The 17,760-nt window shown below is 41.9% G+C and overlaps 1 protein-coding gene across 3 annotated transcripts in view; it reads left to right on the top strand.

Annotated features, from left to right (window-relative positions):
• Positions 1–423: 423 nt before the first annotated feature.
• The window catches only part of CD247 (CD247 molecule), a 234,202-nt gene continuing 216,865 nt past the window's right edge, over positions 424–17,760 (top strand). For 2 of the 3 annotated variants that reach the window (XR_015299389.1, XM_086935549.1), the window contains exon 1: positions 427–607. Coding sequence is in view for 2 of the 3 variants with exons in the window: in XM_086935549.1 (XP_086791675.1) it covers positions 550–607 (58 nt within the window). In the remaining variant the exon portion in view is untranslated. Of the gene's footprint in view, positions 608–17,760 lie in introns of all 3 variants that reach the window. The other variant, XM_086935551.1, reaches the window with a different exon arrangement.

Genomic DNA, 17,760 nt, shown 5'->3' with positions numbered 1-17,760 from the left:
GCAGGTACAGGGCAGGTGTCTGGCAGGTACAGGGCAGGTGATCGGCAGGTACAGGGCAGGTGTCTGGCAGGTACAGGGCAGGTGTCGGGCAGGTGACTGGCAGGTACAGGGCAGGTGACTGGCAGCTACAGGGCAGGTGTCTGGCAGGTACAGGGCAGGTGTCTGACAGGTACAGGGCAGGTGTCTGGCAGGTACAGGGCAGGTGACTGACCGGTACAGGGCAGGTGACTGACCGGTACAGGGCAGGTGACTGGCAGGTACAGGGCAGGTGTTTAGCAGGTACAGGGCAGGTGACTGGCAGGTACAGGGCAGGTGTCTGGCAGGGGGCTGGGGGGGAGTGTCATTGCAGTGAGATCACCGCAGCAGCGGCAGCGTTTCCTGGCAGGGCCTCGGCGAGTGAGGGCGCAGAGGCCTGGAGAGATGCTCTGGGGTTTCCACTTCCTGTGGAGGCTGACAGGAGACAGCGCGCCCGGTGCGGCCTCCACTCTCCTCGGCGCACTCGAGACGGGCTGAGCCCCTGCCCCAGCAGCACCTCGACCCGGGCCGGCGATGGAGCTCCAGAGGGTCGCCCGGGTGGCCTTCCTGCAGGCGACCTTTGTATCCGCAGGTACAGACCATGTCTTTATTACAGGGCGCAGGCAGGGCGCGGAGGAAGGCGCCGCGCTGCGCGCTTTCATCGCTGCCACTCACCTCTCTGCGCTGTGGGTGGGGGGAGTTGTACCCCTTGGAGAAAATATGCAGCAAACACGGGATGTTTCACTTAAAGAAGTAAAGAATGTACCCAGCAGCAAGTCGCGAGCCTCCCAAAGCATGTTACTCGCGGCACCCAGGAGATCTGTTTACCGAGCTCAGCCATCTTGCCGACTTTTCTTTTGTTTGCAGTGAAGCCCATCAACTGCACTTGTTTTGGGGGAGTCACCCCCCTTGGACCGAGCTTCGCCCCCCAACATATTAAAATTGTCTCTCGTGCACTTCAATGCACCCACCCACCTGAAACCCTTCCACAACGTAAAAAAAAGCCTCTCTTCCAACCCCACTCAAACTCACTCTCCTTGACAGGGCGTTGTATAGTATTTCTAGGGTCCTGCAGCCAGTGGGGGTCACCACGAGGCCTTGTTCTGGGAGTCGTTGTAGGTGCCGGACGCACTCTGCGCACAGCACACGGGCCCGAGGCCGCAGTGTCTGCACTTTGCTGACCCCTGAAGCCAGTTATGTAGTCACAGCCCGGTCCCCTTGAAACTCACCCAGTCATCGTGCCCTCTTAGAAGAAATATATACATCTTGCTGTTTGTTATTGAATAACACTGAAAATGTGGAGCCGAAATCCACGTGGGAACGGCCATGCCTCTGTGTATTCTGGGCCAGATGTGTCAACGTGGTTTACTCTTTCTGTCTCTATGGGAAATTGCGCTCGTACATATTGTCCTCCGTGTGTATGTTTCTTTAGGTGGTTTATATAGCGCCAACACCTACCTTAGCAGTGCTTCATAACACCCCGAGACACTGTTAATACACAGGGAGGCACAAATTAATGATGTAGTAACGGTGCCGTGGAGCCTGATGGAATCAAGGGAAATGGACCCCTTGGCAGGTTCCGAAAGACCCGCAGCATTTGGGGTGCTGTGGCACCTCACACCTCTGGTGCCATTGACACCTTCTGTATTAATGTTCGCTCCATGATAAAAACGTGTACCTCTTTAAGCAAACGTTCACCTCAGGTCACCTTGGTGCTGAAAAACGTTGTTTTTTGTTTTTTAAATGCTGAATGGTACACATTTGATCGACCTTGGAAGTAGGAAAGGCCAGGCAGTCCCTCCAGGATTCTAACGTGTGACTAAGGTCAAGCCGCGAGACCCAGCTATGCCCTTCAGAGCAAACATATAATGGGGATTGCCAGAAACGATGGATATTTGTTGCAGGAGGTGCGAGCATCGTGCACTAGTGAGGTGCACAAGGGCTTGACCTAAGGACGTCTGTTCTGGACTTCTTGGGAACAGTCCATTTTTACAGGATATATAAAAAGTGATATCAGACAAGACTTTAGGCCCCAGGTAGGTGTCACATTTGTCCCACCTGTGCTTTGTAAGTCACCCTCTTTTTGGAAAATAAAACAGTTTCTTGCTTCCTGTCTTGTGCACTTAGGGGCCTATTCACAAAGGCGCTTTGGAGTGTATAAATTAGTACTGATGTGATACTCGTTTACGCACTTTCACATAACTTTATGTACTGGCCCCAGAACATCTAAAATGGAAATACTCCGGGAATATCCCTGTACAATTAGTGTAAACAGAAAGGAACTCTAGGACTTTTACTAAGAGGGAGTTCGAAGTTGCAGTTCTTTTTACAAAGCCGCGCGAGACTGCGTAAAAGAGCTCTCCTGTAGCATTACGTCCCGCACTGATAAATGCTTTTGTGAATTGACCCGACGGCGTTGTTTAGCACATAGGGATGAAACATAAAAACGATGAATTACGAGATCTGTACTTTACGCCTGCTCATAGTGGCATCGTTTACGCAGGACGTACACTTGCGTAAAGTACGCATGTCGTAATCAGGCTCGGAGGAGGCAGGTACTGTTTCATGTTGATTTGATCGTGGGAATTTAAAAAGTTTGCTCCCAGCCCCAGAGACTAGAAGAAGAGTTTACATAGGACAAGAACTAAGGGCCATATTATCAAGAAAGGGCGATACATTATCGTCGCTTTTATCGACAAGAAACTGCTGCTAAAGCGGCGATAATGGTCTTGATAATATGCCCTTCTGAATTCCCATAGAAGCCTTCTCTTGATAATATGGCTCTAAATGCCGAGACCAGCAGGTGCAGAAGCACAGACGGACATGTACATAAACTAAGGAGGAGTAAAGCAAGCTCAGTGGGTTATGCTGAGGTAACAGAGTGGGCTTGCAAGGGGGGGTCTTAAGATGTGTGCTGAAGCTCAGCTGAAGGATGAGGTTCAGAGGTGGGGGCTTCGAAGGAGAGGTCTTGTCTTTTGTTTTCTCTTTCCTCGGCTTCTTAGCTCCAGCTTCCTAAGGTTTGTGATGTAGGTGCTTCGAGTGAGGGTTTGTTTTTGAGTTACGTCCAGTTTATTGGTGAGATGGCATGAAAGTGCAGGGGTTCTTAACCTTTAGACTTCTGTGGACCCCCACTGAATCATTTTAGGAAGCCAGGGGCTCATGGCCTAAGCAATGTCTGATTTGAAAGTCTAATCAGTACACACAAATATAAAAACAAGTATACCCCAAAACAAATGCTAAAACATTTAACCATGTTGTTTAATTTACAATCAAATATAGAAAAAGTTTTCAGATTTTCTATTTTGCTTCTGCATTCTTATTCTTTATTAATTGTATGTTATTACATTTCAATATTATTTAGTTTTGTAAAAAAGTCACATACTCTCTCAATCAATCAATCACAGCATTTATTACTCTCTGAGAATGCCTCCTGGGCCCCCAGGGGTCCTTAGACCAAAGGTTAAGATCCACTCTTCTAGATGATGCAGGCTGGGTTGAACTTGATCCATGTTGGAAGGAGAACCCAGTGAGTTTTTAAGGGTGGGTGTGGTGTGGTTGTACGTGTGTGGGTAGATCACCCCTGAGTTGTATGAAAGATGGCTTCCAGAAGTTGAGGATGGAGTCAGGCGGGCTGGTGAATACAAATGTGGTGCTTTTGATATGGAAAAGGAAGAGTCCTAATTAAGAGGAATCTTGTGTATGAGGAACTTAAGATGTATAATCCTCAAATTGCGGTTATCACTGAGACCCACGTAGCATATAAGGATAAAAAATTGCTTAAACAACTGGGATATGACATTATGGTTTGTACTGAATTCAATGCTTCAATCCGGGGGGGGGGGGGGGTGGCAATACTAAAACATAAAAATCTGAAGGTTGAAATGTAACATTAACTGATAAGGCGGGCAGATGGACAATTGTACAGATAATATTGGAAGGCTGTAAATATACAATATGTGGGGTCTCTGCGTCAAATCAGGATGAGCCAAAAATTATTGACCAGATTAATATGGAATTGCTCGCATGGGATGGGGAATACATTGTGCTTGGGGATTTTAACTGTATTATGAATTATAATTTAGATACTATCAGAAAAAGCTCGTTTCAGAGAATGAGGAAAACTAGGGCTGCAATTATAGATCTGGCAGCAATTCATCTTCTTAAAGATGCTTGGAGATATTTATACCCCAATTTGGACGGCTATACGTACTATTCCGCAGCACATAAACTAGGCTCACGCATAGATATGGTTTGGGTCTCAGATTCTATTCTCGGAACTAGCTCTATGGCAATTTGTCCAAGGGTGACTTCGGACCACAATCCGATCTCTTTAACATTTGAGGTCACAACTGTGAAATCTTCTCCTCGTCTCTTCTCATTTCCTAGATATTTATTCACGGATCTTAATTTTGTGAATCAACTTAAAGAGCATATAAAGGAATTTATTGACATAAATATACACTCTGCTCGACCTCCGACAGTATGGAACGCTTGTAAAGCAAGCATACGTGGATTCACACAACAGTTTATATGGCGGCAAAATAAAGAACGCCGATGCCAAAATGAGAAAATGCTTGCGGACATACTCGATATTGAACATCAAATATCTGAAGCTTTAGTAACTGGGGTAACGAATTTGGATACATTAAGCTTCCAATTAGTTGAACTTAAAGCAGCTTTAAAAAATCTTTTTAGGGCTAAGAGTATTAGTAAACTAAAGAAATATCAACTTAACCAATATGAAAATGGCGATAAGATTGGCAAAGTATTAGCTTACAAAGTGGCTGTATATCGATCTCAGAATATTATTAAAGAAATTAAAGGGGATATAACCAATTATTTTTAGACCCCAAGTCAATATTGCAACAATTTGCATTGTTTTATCAAAATCTTTATACACCAGAAACCGTAGTTTCGGAGGATAATATTAAAAATTATATAGCGGTAAATAGAGTCAAAACTTTGGAGCCTGAACAATCTGATCAACTTGCGGCAGACATTACAACGGCAGAAATTAAAAATGCTATCAACTCCTTAGCAGCTGGCAAAGCTGTAGGTGAGGATTCTATTCCCTTGGAATTATTTAAATATTGTATGGAGGAACTGATACCGCTATTAATCAATGTGATTTATGCTATTGCAATGGGGAGCAGGCACCAAAGTCTTGGAACCTAACCCAAATTTTTTTCTTTTTAAAAAAGGGCAAACCACCTCAGGAGAGAGGCTCTTATAGACCAATCTCGCTCATTAATAGTGATGCTAAACTTTTTACAAAAATATTGGCAACTAGGTTGGCACCAGTAATGTCTCAGCTTGTTTCCTTACAGCAGCATGGGTTTATCCCAAAACGAGATACTACAGCACATATTAATATGGCTATCTCTGCTTTTGATGCCGCTCGGACCCAGTCTACCCCACTCGGTATGATTTTATTAGATGCAGAGAAGGCATTCGACCGAGTGGGGTGGGGCTTTTTATGGGCTGCATTGCAGACGTTTGGTATCAAAGGCCAATTCTTGAGATGGATCCAATCGCTGTATGATAGTCCTATGGGCAAGGTATGTTACATGGGAATTTGCTCCTCTACTTTTTCAATCAGGAGAGGGACACGGCAGGGGTGTCCTTTGTCACCCCTGTTATTTGCCAAGCTTTAATCTGCCCTTTTTTAAACGGTTCAAACGCCCTTGATATTACTGTGTATGCAGATGACGTTGCAGTTTTTTCTTCCAATGTGCCTCAAGCTATGAAGGGTATTATAGTAGAAGCAGGGAAATATGGCTTAGTTTCAGGCTATCGACTCAATACCAGCAAAACTCAGATTATTATGAACCATCAACCGCCAGCCCCGGTTTTAGGAATTTGTTCTGTAGCAACTTACCTGGGGGTTAAAATTTCCTCGTATATTGATCTAACTGTGGCATTGAATTATGAACCATTATTAAAAAAGACTGCTATGCTATTTAAGAAGTGGCATAAGTTACCGCTTAGCATTATTGGCCGAATAAACCTGGTCAAGATGAAAATATTACCAAAATACTTATATCTTTTTCGTTCGATTCCCTTACGGGTAAACAATTCTTATTTTCTCAGGTTAGAGGGTATTATTAGCAGTTTTATATGGGGATATAAGAAAGCCCGGCGTGCTGGGTCCTAACTTAAACTTCCTTTTAATCAAGGAGGACTGGCCCTCCCGGATTTTAAACTTTATTATTGGTCGTCTTTTCTGATTCGTTTTCGTAGCCTGCTGATCCCCGATAAATGCTTATATTTTCATAGATTTTTGTTAGGACGGGATGTTAATATGTTTCTTTATAGGCTAAACGACCCCAATTACTTTAAACGGGTAAAGTTCAAGACGGTACGAGATACAGTTAATATTTGGCGCTCCATTCTCGTTAAGAGTAAGGTTTCTATTTTTCATTATAGAACACCCTTGTGGTGTAATCCGGGTCTACCTGCAATTTTTCATGACTCAGCTTGTCGCTTACTATCAGACTCTGGCTTAAACTATTGGGTGATCTATATGACCACAAGAGATTTATGGTATATGAACGACTGAAGATGTGTTACAATTTGCCGGAAGTGGCTCGGTTTAAATGCTATCAGATTAAGGATTACCTAGTGAGGAAATTAGAGTTTACTACTATATTAGATTCCGAGGTTTGGAATTGTATCTATAGAGAAGCAGATAAAGCCCTGATTAGTATAGGGTATAAGATTTTTTCTGGCTACAATATTAATGACATTACAAAATTAGCTGAGAAATGGAGTAGAAAGCTGGCAATGAATGTACCATCAGATTTGATTACTTCATCTCTTAATAGCTTAAATGTGTCAGTACAATCTTCCAGTCTTAAATTACAGTTGTTCAAAACCGTATGTCAACTTTATCATACTCCCGAGAGAATTCTTAAATGGGCAACAAATAATAACTTCAGTGACCGTACGAAATGCCCAAAATGTGATCTAAGTGGTGCTGATATTATTCACATGTTCTTTTCCTGCCTGCATCTTATTGAATTATGGGATGGAATAACTAAAACTGTTTCTGATAGACTTGCTCGTCCTATTACATTGTCATCAATGGATGTGTTGGTGGGTATATCTGGGGGTAATAAGGTAGTTTGTGACTTGTTGAACATTTTAGTTACATGTGCAAGGCTGATTATTGCTAGAGCTTGGATAAAAAAAAAAAACACCAATGGTTATGGAGTGGTGGAGTCTTGTTAAGGAAATATATAACATGGAGCTTGCTCTTGCCGCTACAAGGGGCTTGCAGACGAAGCGGAAAGTCGACAGAATGTGGGGATTAATAAAGTCTTAATAACAGTATATTTCTCTTCTTTTTTTTTTTTGTTTTTGTAGTATTTTTTTTTTGGTTGGCCTCTACTGTGCTTATGATTTATGTATTCTTTTGCATTGGATATGTTAATTTACTCATCTTGCTAAATTGTATGTAGACAGTTATTGCTTTTTATGTTTTTTCTTTTTGTTCCCCTTAATGCAAATAAAAATATTTTTAAAAAAAGGAAGAGTCCTTGTACCATGGAGCAGAAAGTGTAGGTTGAGAGGAAGGTCCCCGCGAGGTAGACTTCTCAGCACCAGGATGCAAACAGTTTTTTTTTTTTGCATTTTCTTTAAAGAGGAGGCAGCGATCAGTTTAAAAGTCCAGGAACTTAGTACAGCTAGAGAGCATGGTAGACTAGACGTCATGGTGCACTTTGTTGAGCTGATCTCCAATCTGGTGTCGGCCACCGTTGAGGCGCCTGAGCCTAGCGCTGCTCAGATGTAGTTTAAAAGGACCTTCCAGTCAAGACAATAAAGTTCTGTTCACCCAGTCCCATATCACTAACAATCAACAACAACCAGTATTCTAGAAAGTATCTTTATTTGATGACGTCTGCTTGGATTTTGCGAAATGTTGTGACATCATTCACTGGATGGTCCCTTTGAGGCTGACCGTGGACATCTGTGATTGTATGATGCCCTGGCTGGGTTTTAGGTGCAGTATCTCAGCAGCTAATGGCATGTGCTGTGGGTTCACTGGTGTGGGGGTGGGGTCTTGATAATTTTATTGAAACTTCAAGGGTTCGGTGTAAAGACAGAAGGCTACAGGGAAAGAAAGGAGTGTTCTGGACTTGGGGTGATCTGCATGAGGCCATCTGTACATATTGTTACCTGGTGGCAAGAAAAGATGTGAACTAAAGGAGGACTGGTTGTAGGGTTCCCATGCAGGCAAAAAAGCATGTTGCATAGCACTTGAAGATTCACCGTAAAAAAGGCGCCCTTGGGCGTACAGAGGAGCAGGAGGCAGGGGTGCATGCATCAGTGATATTTGGGTATTTACGACCATGAGTAGTCGCTGTGTATCAACCAGGATGGAATTCTGATTTTCAGTTCTTTTGAAGACTACAAAAAGGTATAAGGTCCTGGAGTTGCACCAGTGCTGCTACTAACAATGCAAACGTTTGTTTTTTTGCGGATTTATATAGGGAAAACTCAAGCTGAAGGTAGGTATTGGAGCGCTTTACATGAGCACCAGTTACATTACACAAGGACAGATTCATTTTTAGTAGGCACAGGGAGATTAAGTGATTTGCCCAGAATCACAGGCTGTTGAGCCGACGTCAAGGCGCGAACCTGGCTCCCCAGCTCCAAAGTCGGCAGCTCCTGCCGTTAGGCCACATCTGCTCTTCTTACATATGGTTTTCAGAGCCAACATGTGTGGGATATACTGATAGATTCAGATTTACCAAGAATCACCCAAAGGCGCACAGAATTCTGTAGCGCTGCTTTTCAAGAATGACAAGACACAATGTGCAACACCACAGCTAATGCCATATCTCAATAACCCTTCCACATTCTCACTTTGAAGATAGACTTACTCCTGCCCTTCTCAGATGAACATCTCTAACCGCTCCCAGAGTTGGAATGGGCGTATCACAGTTTGTGAATACCCAAGGGGTCACCTACCACAATAGGTGTCTCCATGCCACAACTCTCACAACTTGCCCCTTTCAGCAAATTTGCACATAGAGAAAATATCGCCACACCGGTGGAATCGTCTGTGTATTCCCACTTAGGAGTGCAAATTGCACTTTGAAATAATGTGATTTTTGCACCGAACTGCAAATCAGCACCCCAATTTACTATCCTTCACGCAGGAGCGTGCTCCTTGAAAAATTGCAGCACTGGATTGCGCTGATGGCAGAAGAGCGCGCAGCTCCAGATTCAGTTCATAGTCGCCTGGTGGTTACGCCATTGGTGGACGATGCTCTAAATATGGCTGTTGTGCCTCTCGCTGTGGCTCAGGCTGAATCTGAGCTGTCCTGCACAGGCACTGGACTGGAAGTACGCGCTCCAGTACGTATTCCTACATCTAGACAACTACTCCGGGGGGAGGCATGGAAGATGTGTGCTTTATGTTAAAACATACATACTACATGTAGGTATATATGGTGATAGATTGCATGATCCCTTGCTTTTCTTTGGTTTTAGGATTTGGGGCCAGCAGTGCCATAACTTTTTAATAAATCTGGCTCTGCATCTAAATTGAATATTCTACATTAGCCTCCCCCACACATGCCCCCCCCACATTGCACACATTTTCAGGGGCTGGAGCAAAGTGGGTTTGGTGGAGCTCAAGGGTCACCTTTCAGCGCTAAATACATTTGCAGCTCTTTGCGAAGCTTAGCGTGACGCGAGTGTCGCTGCAAATCCTTAGTAAATCTGGATCCGGGCGCACAAATGCCTTTGGGAGTCAGGCCCGAAGTAATTGAGGTCATTTGCTCCTTTGAGAGTTTGCTGGGTGAATGATGTAGACATGGCACCAGTCCGACAAACATCGCTGCTGTGAAGGGGCCGCCATGGCCGCGTCTCCATTCACAGCAGACAGATCCCCGGCAGACACCTCAGACCTTTAAATGTGGTGGACACTTCCCCAGGGTGGTGGAACTCACGACCAGGCCAGGGGAACACCCACCAGCCCCTAAATAAGGCCCTTCCTTGGACTAAAAATGCAAAGATGGAAATGCAATTGTAGATGTTGGAAATGTAATGTAAGAATGTAATTCAAAAATGTAAATCCCCACTTTATGTACACAATGTTGTATTATCTCCTAACACCCCTAAAAATGTCGAGGGCTCCATTGCTCCCCATCTCAGTTTAGCCTGCCTAGATACCAACACAGACATTACCCCTGTCGGCTCTTTACACTAATACATTCAAACGGCTGATACGCAGGATCCTAGCTGTAGAGTCCCCAAGGAGGCGGCCGTAGTGCTATTAAAGAAAAACAATGCAGGAGAATATTCAAAGTAAAAACTAGGAAGGTTTATTCAAAATGTAAGAATCACTACAGAAGGCAAAAGGGAGTCAGTCCGATTCAAATCAGCATCAATAATACATAAAAATAAAAACAAATGTGAGATGTCATTACCTAAGGGAATGAGCCATAATTATAATAAAGTTCAGCAAGAAACAAACATAAACTTACTCATTTTTGTAATTCAAGGAAAAGAGGTAAATCAGCAAAGAGCCTACTATGGAGACTATCAGGTCTAAATCTCAAGTCCAATTATAAAGTCAGAAGGCAGACTGATACGAAGACTGCTCGCTCTGGAATAAAGGAAAACTCTGAATCAATGAACAGACTGCCATGGAGTCTGTTTTAATGGTACCAAGCAAAAAAGGTCTGGCACATATCCCAGAAAAAGGCACATTTTATAGTTTCAGAGCATAAGGAAATAACACCGTCAACATAACAGGAGATGGTACCCTTGGGTTAAATGACACAAACCAATCAGCATTGCAGAACCGTTACCTAAAACCGGCTGCTCTAGGAACCACCCAAGTTATTAATAAATAATGATCCCCTTTTCACTACAAACAAGAGAATTTACATTTCACGATTGAATAATAATCCATTTAAAACAAATAGAAATCCTGTTGTGGCTGCAGACAGTAGAAGCCTTGATTGTTGTAACATTACCAGAACACCTTCAACATGGCTTCCCACAAAGCCTGCAGTTTGTTACAGTGAGTGAAGCAGCACCATGAAATAAATCCCATTCCGATTATTTTACGAAAAGGAACACACAGAAGAAAAGAAACGTGCACGCAGGAAACTTATTTTTGCAACTTTTAAAAGCCGCATTTTCTACAGCTGTCAGTGCAAAGAGGCAACAGACCAGTTAATGATTTTTGAAGTCTGATTATGCTAGCTTATGCACACGTAAATGAACATTCTTTTTAATTAAGAAACCCTCTGTCACCCCTCACAAGTTTTAAGATCTTCATATCTATAGACACGCTCACTGCTTTCTTAGGCACATTTGATTCCATCTTAGAAATCTTATGTCAGCACCCCTTGTCCTGTCCTGGTTTCAGGCTTGGATAGAGGAAGACAAATCACAACATTGACTTTTTGGATGAAGGATATGGTATAAGGCTGACAGCTTACCTTGCTACCCGTTGCCCTAGAATAAACACATGCCACACAAACAAGTTACATGTCTGGGTTCTCATCTGTATTTGTAATATAACAATGAGTATCTCCTTTTAGTATTAGACATACCTCTCCATTGTGTAGTTAAAGTCCCAAAGTTTGTGACCTTTGTTTGAAACAAGTAAATTCCACTTATAGGAAATTATAACAAAAGTAACTGGGCCTAGACAGATCCTTGTTAGCTTTAGTAAATACATGTTCAAACTCTAAAAGTACCAATGGTTTGTTGGATTGACAGAGCGAACACTAGTCGAAGTAGCTAACATATTTCCTCTCTTTGCTTTGCCTCTCTTTCAATCATAAGTCTAACTGCATCACCTTGTAAACATTGCAATTACAGGAATGCGTTAAACCCCAGAGTTCACAGAAATGAGCTCATGTCTATGATGTTCATAGTTGACGGGAATGCACACCTTGAAACAGTTGCTTAGTGTCTAAGTATGGCCATCTTTATAGATCAGCCTTTTTACAATCAGCATTCTTGCCAGGAAATTTAAGCAGACCCTAAATACTCTACAGAATGCGCAGCCCCCTGCTAGCTGAACTCTGCAAAATGCAGGCTCAGATGCAAACAAAGTTTGCTTTAAATCAAACAACTACGCTGACAAAAAGCTATAATCCCTTATTTGACATAAAACATGAAGTAAGAATAAATGGCCAATGTCTAGTATCCTCTCTTTAAATTACATATGGCGCGGTCTTGTTCTTCCCTGTTCTGATCATTTAGAAGATACGTAAGGGTTACCTTCTGAAGAGCTATGGTGTTTATTTTTTGACATTTACGTCTGTAATTATCTATATTTATTTTTTGCAAATTTATATATGTGTTAATCCACATTTATTGTGTGTTTTGTGGAAAAAATTGAGCTGAAACTAGTATATATTCACATATATTTAACTGTTAAATGTACACCCATACTTGAATGTGTGGTAGGTTTCCGTGATATGTATATGTGGATACCATTACACTTTTATGAAAACATGCACATTTTAGTATCAACCTTGTACAAACCTATGCATGTTTAACATTTAATAGAAAACATTATTTTTTAATTCCCTTTCCTGTTAATCCACATAGCCATTGGCAGTCATAATGACAGCATTTAGATTCACTCAAAAAACGATGTTCTGTTTTAGTAATATTTAAAAACCAATACAGACAGGAAAATACATGGTTTTCTGTCAACCAGTTTTACATTTTTTCTGATTTCTACAGATACATATTACTATAATCATTATAACTAATTAACTTGTTTGCCAAAGCTTTTCCCCAACATAACCACAGAAATGTGTGTCATAAATGTCTCTCTCTTTTGTGTATGTTACATCAAAAGTATATAGCTAAATGACTGCTTCCTCATCCTATGCAAAAAAAACTGTTTATTCTGCAAACAACTAGTGTTTCTACTCTAGAGGAATAGAGAAAACACTGGTTTTGGATTAATTCTGGATACATTTCAGTGCATATTCACCAAGTATGTTTGTACCTAATTGGTGCTTATGGATCACTCCGGCACTGTGCCGATGAAGGGCAGACGGCTGCACTAATAATGCTGGACTTGAGCACCGTCTTTGACACCGTGTCTCATGGCCTCCTATTAGATCGGATTGGGGACTGTGGTGTCGGGTTGTGCTCTGAGGTGGTTGGCTACTTTCTCCAGGACCGCTCTTCCCAAGTTGCCCAGTGGCCATTCTCCTCGGATCCGCTGCCTCTGCCACAGGGAGGTACCTTAGGGCTTACCTTTGAGCCCTATGCTCTTCAACCTGTATATGCGCCCCTGGCAGAGATCTTCGAGCGACACAATGTGACCATTGTGTCCTATGCCGATGATACTCAACTGATCGTTACCTGATCCTAGGGGGCAGGAGGTGCAGCTGCCCAGTTGAAGCTGTGTATGGCAGTGGTGGCTGATTGGATGACCAGCAGCTGCCTCAGGCTTACTGCCAACAAAACGAGGTTTTCATTGTTGGTAAGTCTCCCTCCATCTGGACATCGGCCTGATGTAATGGGCCCGGCCCCAGCCCCTAAAGAAAAGGTTAAGAACCTAGGAGTGAGGCTCGATCCAAAGCTCTCTTTTGAACACCAGATAGCTTGTGTTGCAGGGAAATGTTTCAATATTCTTTAAATGCTAAGAAAAATCATGGACCTCCTCCACGTTAGTGCCAGGAAACCATTGTGCAGGCACTGGTGTCTGCACAGTTAGATTATTTCAAAGTCCTCTACTTGGGGCAACTGGGCTGGAGAGGGTCCAAAATGCGGCTACATTTACCTAGACATGGTCCCGCAGGTCCAGCCCCTGCTACCATGCACTGGCTGCCACTCAGCGAGAGAATTCTCTTTAAAGTTATGGGCTTCTGCCATAGAATGCTTAATGGCAGGGGCCCACAATATTTAGCATCAATGGTGAAGGGCCACCACTCAAGACGTAGCCTACGGTCTTCAGGGACGAACATGGCAGTGGTTACTAGGGTGAGGAAGGCCAGGATGGGCGGCTGCTCCTTTGGTTTTCCAGCTAGGAAGGTCTGGAATTCTCTGCCTCTTCAACTGAGAATGGAACCCTCAGAAATAGTGTTCCATAAGAGGCTAAAAACCTGGCTTACCAATTTGTTCTGGAACAGGGTCATGTTGGGTAGGAAGGCCGTAGAATGTCTGCCGCTCTCGTGTTTTGTTAGCAGGTAGGACTGTTGGTGTGGTAGACTTTCGGGCTATCTGTCTGTTGCGCGGGGACATGCTTTCGGCCTAACCATGCGCTTTATAAATCTAGTTGTAATTATTATTATGGACTCTGGTTAAAGTACATGCAGCAAAGATATGAGAACATATTTGACGCTGACACTCTACACTCTTTGATTTCACTTACTTTACATTTTTTTGGGCAAAGGTGTTAATCATTATTTAAATTATTCCACTGCTCAACTTTATAATAAATATTTAGTTTATAAGACTTCTGCATTGGCACATGAAATGTTTTGACTTCCTTTGCAATAATACACTTTCTGTACTTCATAACAATTAAAATGCTAATTGTAATCCAGAAACATAATGAGTTACTATATGTTCACGCCCCATTTCCTTGTGCTGGTTTCATAAAAAGGGATGCTGATTTGATCACTTACACATACAATAGGTTGTAAATTAGTCATCGCAAGTTGTATTTTCCACTAATGTGTATGGAAATTCAGGAATGAATTCTAATGTTTGACGGTGTTTATAATTAATTCTCTATATGTGTTCAGTTGCATTTTTTATATGTTTATATGAGCCTCTGCGTAAATAAACCTTTACTCACTAAAGTATATATGTTTAATATTGTTTTACAATATGAGCAAGTTTAAATAACTACTACCTAATCATACATAGTTAGTGACATTACAGATGCATTCATGATGGGTACTTTTTTTTCTATTTTCCCTGTTTAATATACTCAATGCACGTCAGTTTATGCTAAATAAGAAGTTTGCAGTCACTTTAGTGTTCAAGATCATTAGATAGAGGCTAGAAAACCAGTTAGTCAGCGATATGCAGGGTTGTTAGAGTCTTACTGGATACAAACATGCCTATCTAGTATTCTTCTGACACTAATCTTGAGATGGTGCTCCAGATAGTAATCTGATCATGATAATTCATCACTTTATTAATATTTAATAAATTATTATTGTAAATTCCTCTGTCATTTTTATGTGAATATGTTTAACATGCACACCAGCTTGTGTTTTTTTAACTGACAAAAATCAAATAATATAGCCAGTGTTCAACTTACTTCTTTCAATAAATATTTGCCAGCGGAAAAATTGTTGATGGAAACTCAGGGGCATGTTATCAAGCAAATGTTCGCCAGTTTAGCTGCGCTTTTCTGCGATGAAGCAGAAATTTTTTATCGCACTATTTAAAAGGACTCGCTAACATGCTTTAGCGTTTGTTTTCTTGAGATAGCAGCCGATTTTTCACCGCTTTGCATGTCAGCGATATTTATCGCTAATGACATGCAAAGTAGGCATTCCTCACTAAAACTACATGGAAACAGTTGCAAACACAACTTCCCTCTATTATCAATGCGGGCCGGACCCTCGCAGCGATAAACAAATTTGAGCTAACCGCGGTTATTGTTGGAATGTAACACCTGATAAAAACTTGACTTAATCATCTTGTCAATGGGAGTTGGGTTGTTAGGTTAAGTTCACACTTGCCTATTATCAAGCCTTTCAATAGCTCAGTAAATTTATTGCTGGATTTCTCACTATATTGCTGGTTGTCACCGCTATCGCTGGATTTTACATCGCCTCTGAGCAAAGCGTTGCTAATACGCCGCTAACACAACGATATAATCCAGCGATAGATGGCAATAAGAAAATATGTGCTATGCACGATTTGCAATAGTTATCGCACAGTGTTGATAATATGCCCCTTAACCTTTCAACTAATTTGATTTGATTGAATGGATATTGATTTGATTGAACTGATCTGTTTAAACATAGAACATACATTTGAAAGCTAGCCAAATTCAAAGATGGTTATATGTATATATGTCTTTGTTTTTTAATGGTTATGCAGCATTTTATGGTACCTTTCAATAGCATGCAATCGCTTACACTTCTTCATTATATACTTTTATACTAGAATGATAGAATATTTTGACTTTTAAGTTGTATTTGTGATTTGTATGCAATACATTACTTATGGTAGTGTGTGCAGCGACTTTTTAAATGTTGTCTTTTAAATTTTGTATTGGTTTGTATGCTCTTTGTGGTTGCTTTGTGCAGATGTCTATTGTTTTAGTGATTATTTTTGTCAGTGTTCTGCAGTTGTTTTCATCAAAACATTTTTGTTATGCTTGTTTTATTTTGAGTTGCTTGCTTCTAAATCGTTTGTGCTTTTATTTTATTTCATTTTTTATTTGATTGAGAATTTTTGTTAAGTGCTAGTCACCACTTACAAGTGGCCTCAGAACCCTTCGGGGCATCCGTGCATTCAGAGATATGGCTGCAGTGAGATCGCGTTTTGTGGACCCTGGTAATGAAGGAACAGATAGTTCATCTAGTATGGATGGGGCATACTGGGGACGCCCACCATAGAATATGTCCCAAAAAAAGGCAAAGCCTTCAATGAAAAGAGTCCTCAAAGACAATGGTGAAAAAGATGCATCAGTAATAGGCGTCTGGGAAGGCAGGGCTACGAAGCCCGGCTCAGGAGGCACGACTTGAGAAGGGTTGTCGCGTTCAAGTTCTAGGGGAGTCTTTAAGGTTTTACTTATTTTGGCCAACGCATCTTTCGGTCTGTTATATTTAGCTAGATGGGTCATGACCACAGTGAGGAAAAGGCATGAGGTATCATTTTTTTCTAATTATTTTTTGTGTTTAACATCAATGTTTGAAGCTTGATATTAGTATCTTAACTATGTTGGCTGTAATCCTAATGCTATTTTTCTATTTATCTTTTTTTCAATTGCTTTCTCTTTTTGTGTCGTTTAACGCGGATGACGGTAACATCGAGCAGAGTCGTGTAATGCGCAGTTTAGGATTGACCAGTCCGAATGTACATCTTGCTCATTTTAATTTAGTGTTTCATGGGTACAAGAGTGAAAATGTGGTATGTATGAGCATTTACTAGTGTGGAACTATGGATCGGTGTTGGATTTTGTGAAACATGCTTATGTGTCGGATTAGGGTTTGAGGAGGGTAGCACAATCAGTGCCCACAAGCGCCTGGATACCCTATTGGGTATTAAGCCGCGATTTATAAATCCTGACTGATTGATTGAGTTGTCCGAATGTTGCATGGGTGTGTATTCTTTTGTCTTGCTATCCCCCTGCTTCTGACTGTCACTGAATTTAGATTGTAGGTGCATAATGATAGTAAAAGCCAGCATTCTAATTCTTACTATCAGCCTGCATGTAACACTGGAGCAGGCAGAGGTAAGCAGACTGCAAAGGTTGCTGGCACCACATAGCGTTGCAGTTTAAGTCTACGAGGTGCTTTGTGGAGGTACTGAGGTAATGAAACCCTACAAAATGGCTTGTTCATGTGTGTTCACCAACCTTTCGAGGGTAATCTTAAATCCCAAAAACAGACACAATTTACTTCTGTCAAGCGCAGACATAAACCCATTTTCAGGGTGGGAAGGAACACCCTCAGAATTGGCGGGAGTTCAGGGAAGGGCGTTTCTGAATGGGGGATCATATTTTCTCCAGCTCTGGGTGTTCTGGGCAGGAGCGGGGCGAGCCCTAGATCATGTAGGCCC

The sequence above is a fragment of the Lissotriton vulgaris genome, chromosome 8, assembly GCF_964263255.1.
Source record: "Lissotriton vulgaris chromosome 8, aLisVul1.2, whole genome shotgun sequence".
Classification (NCBI taxonomy): Eukaryota; Metazoa; Chordata; class Amphibia; order Caudata; family Salamandridae; genus Lissotriton; species Lissotriton vulgaris.
This window is presented reverse-complemented; position numbering and strand designations above follow the sequence as displayed.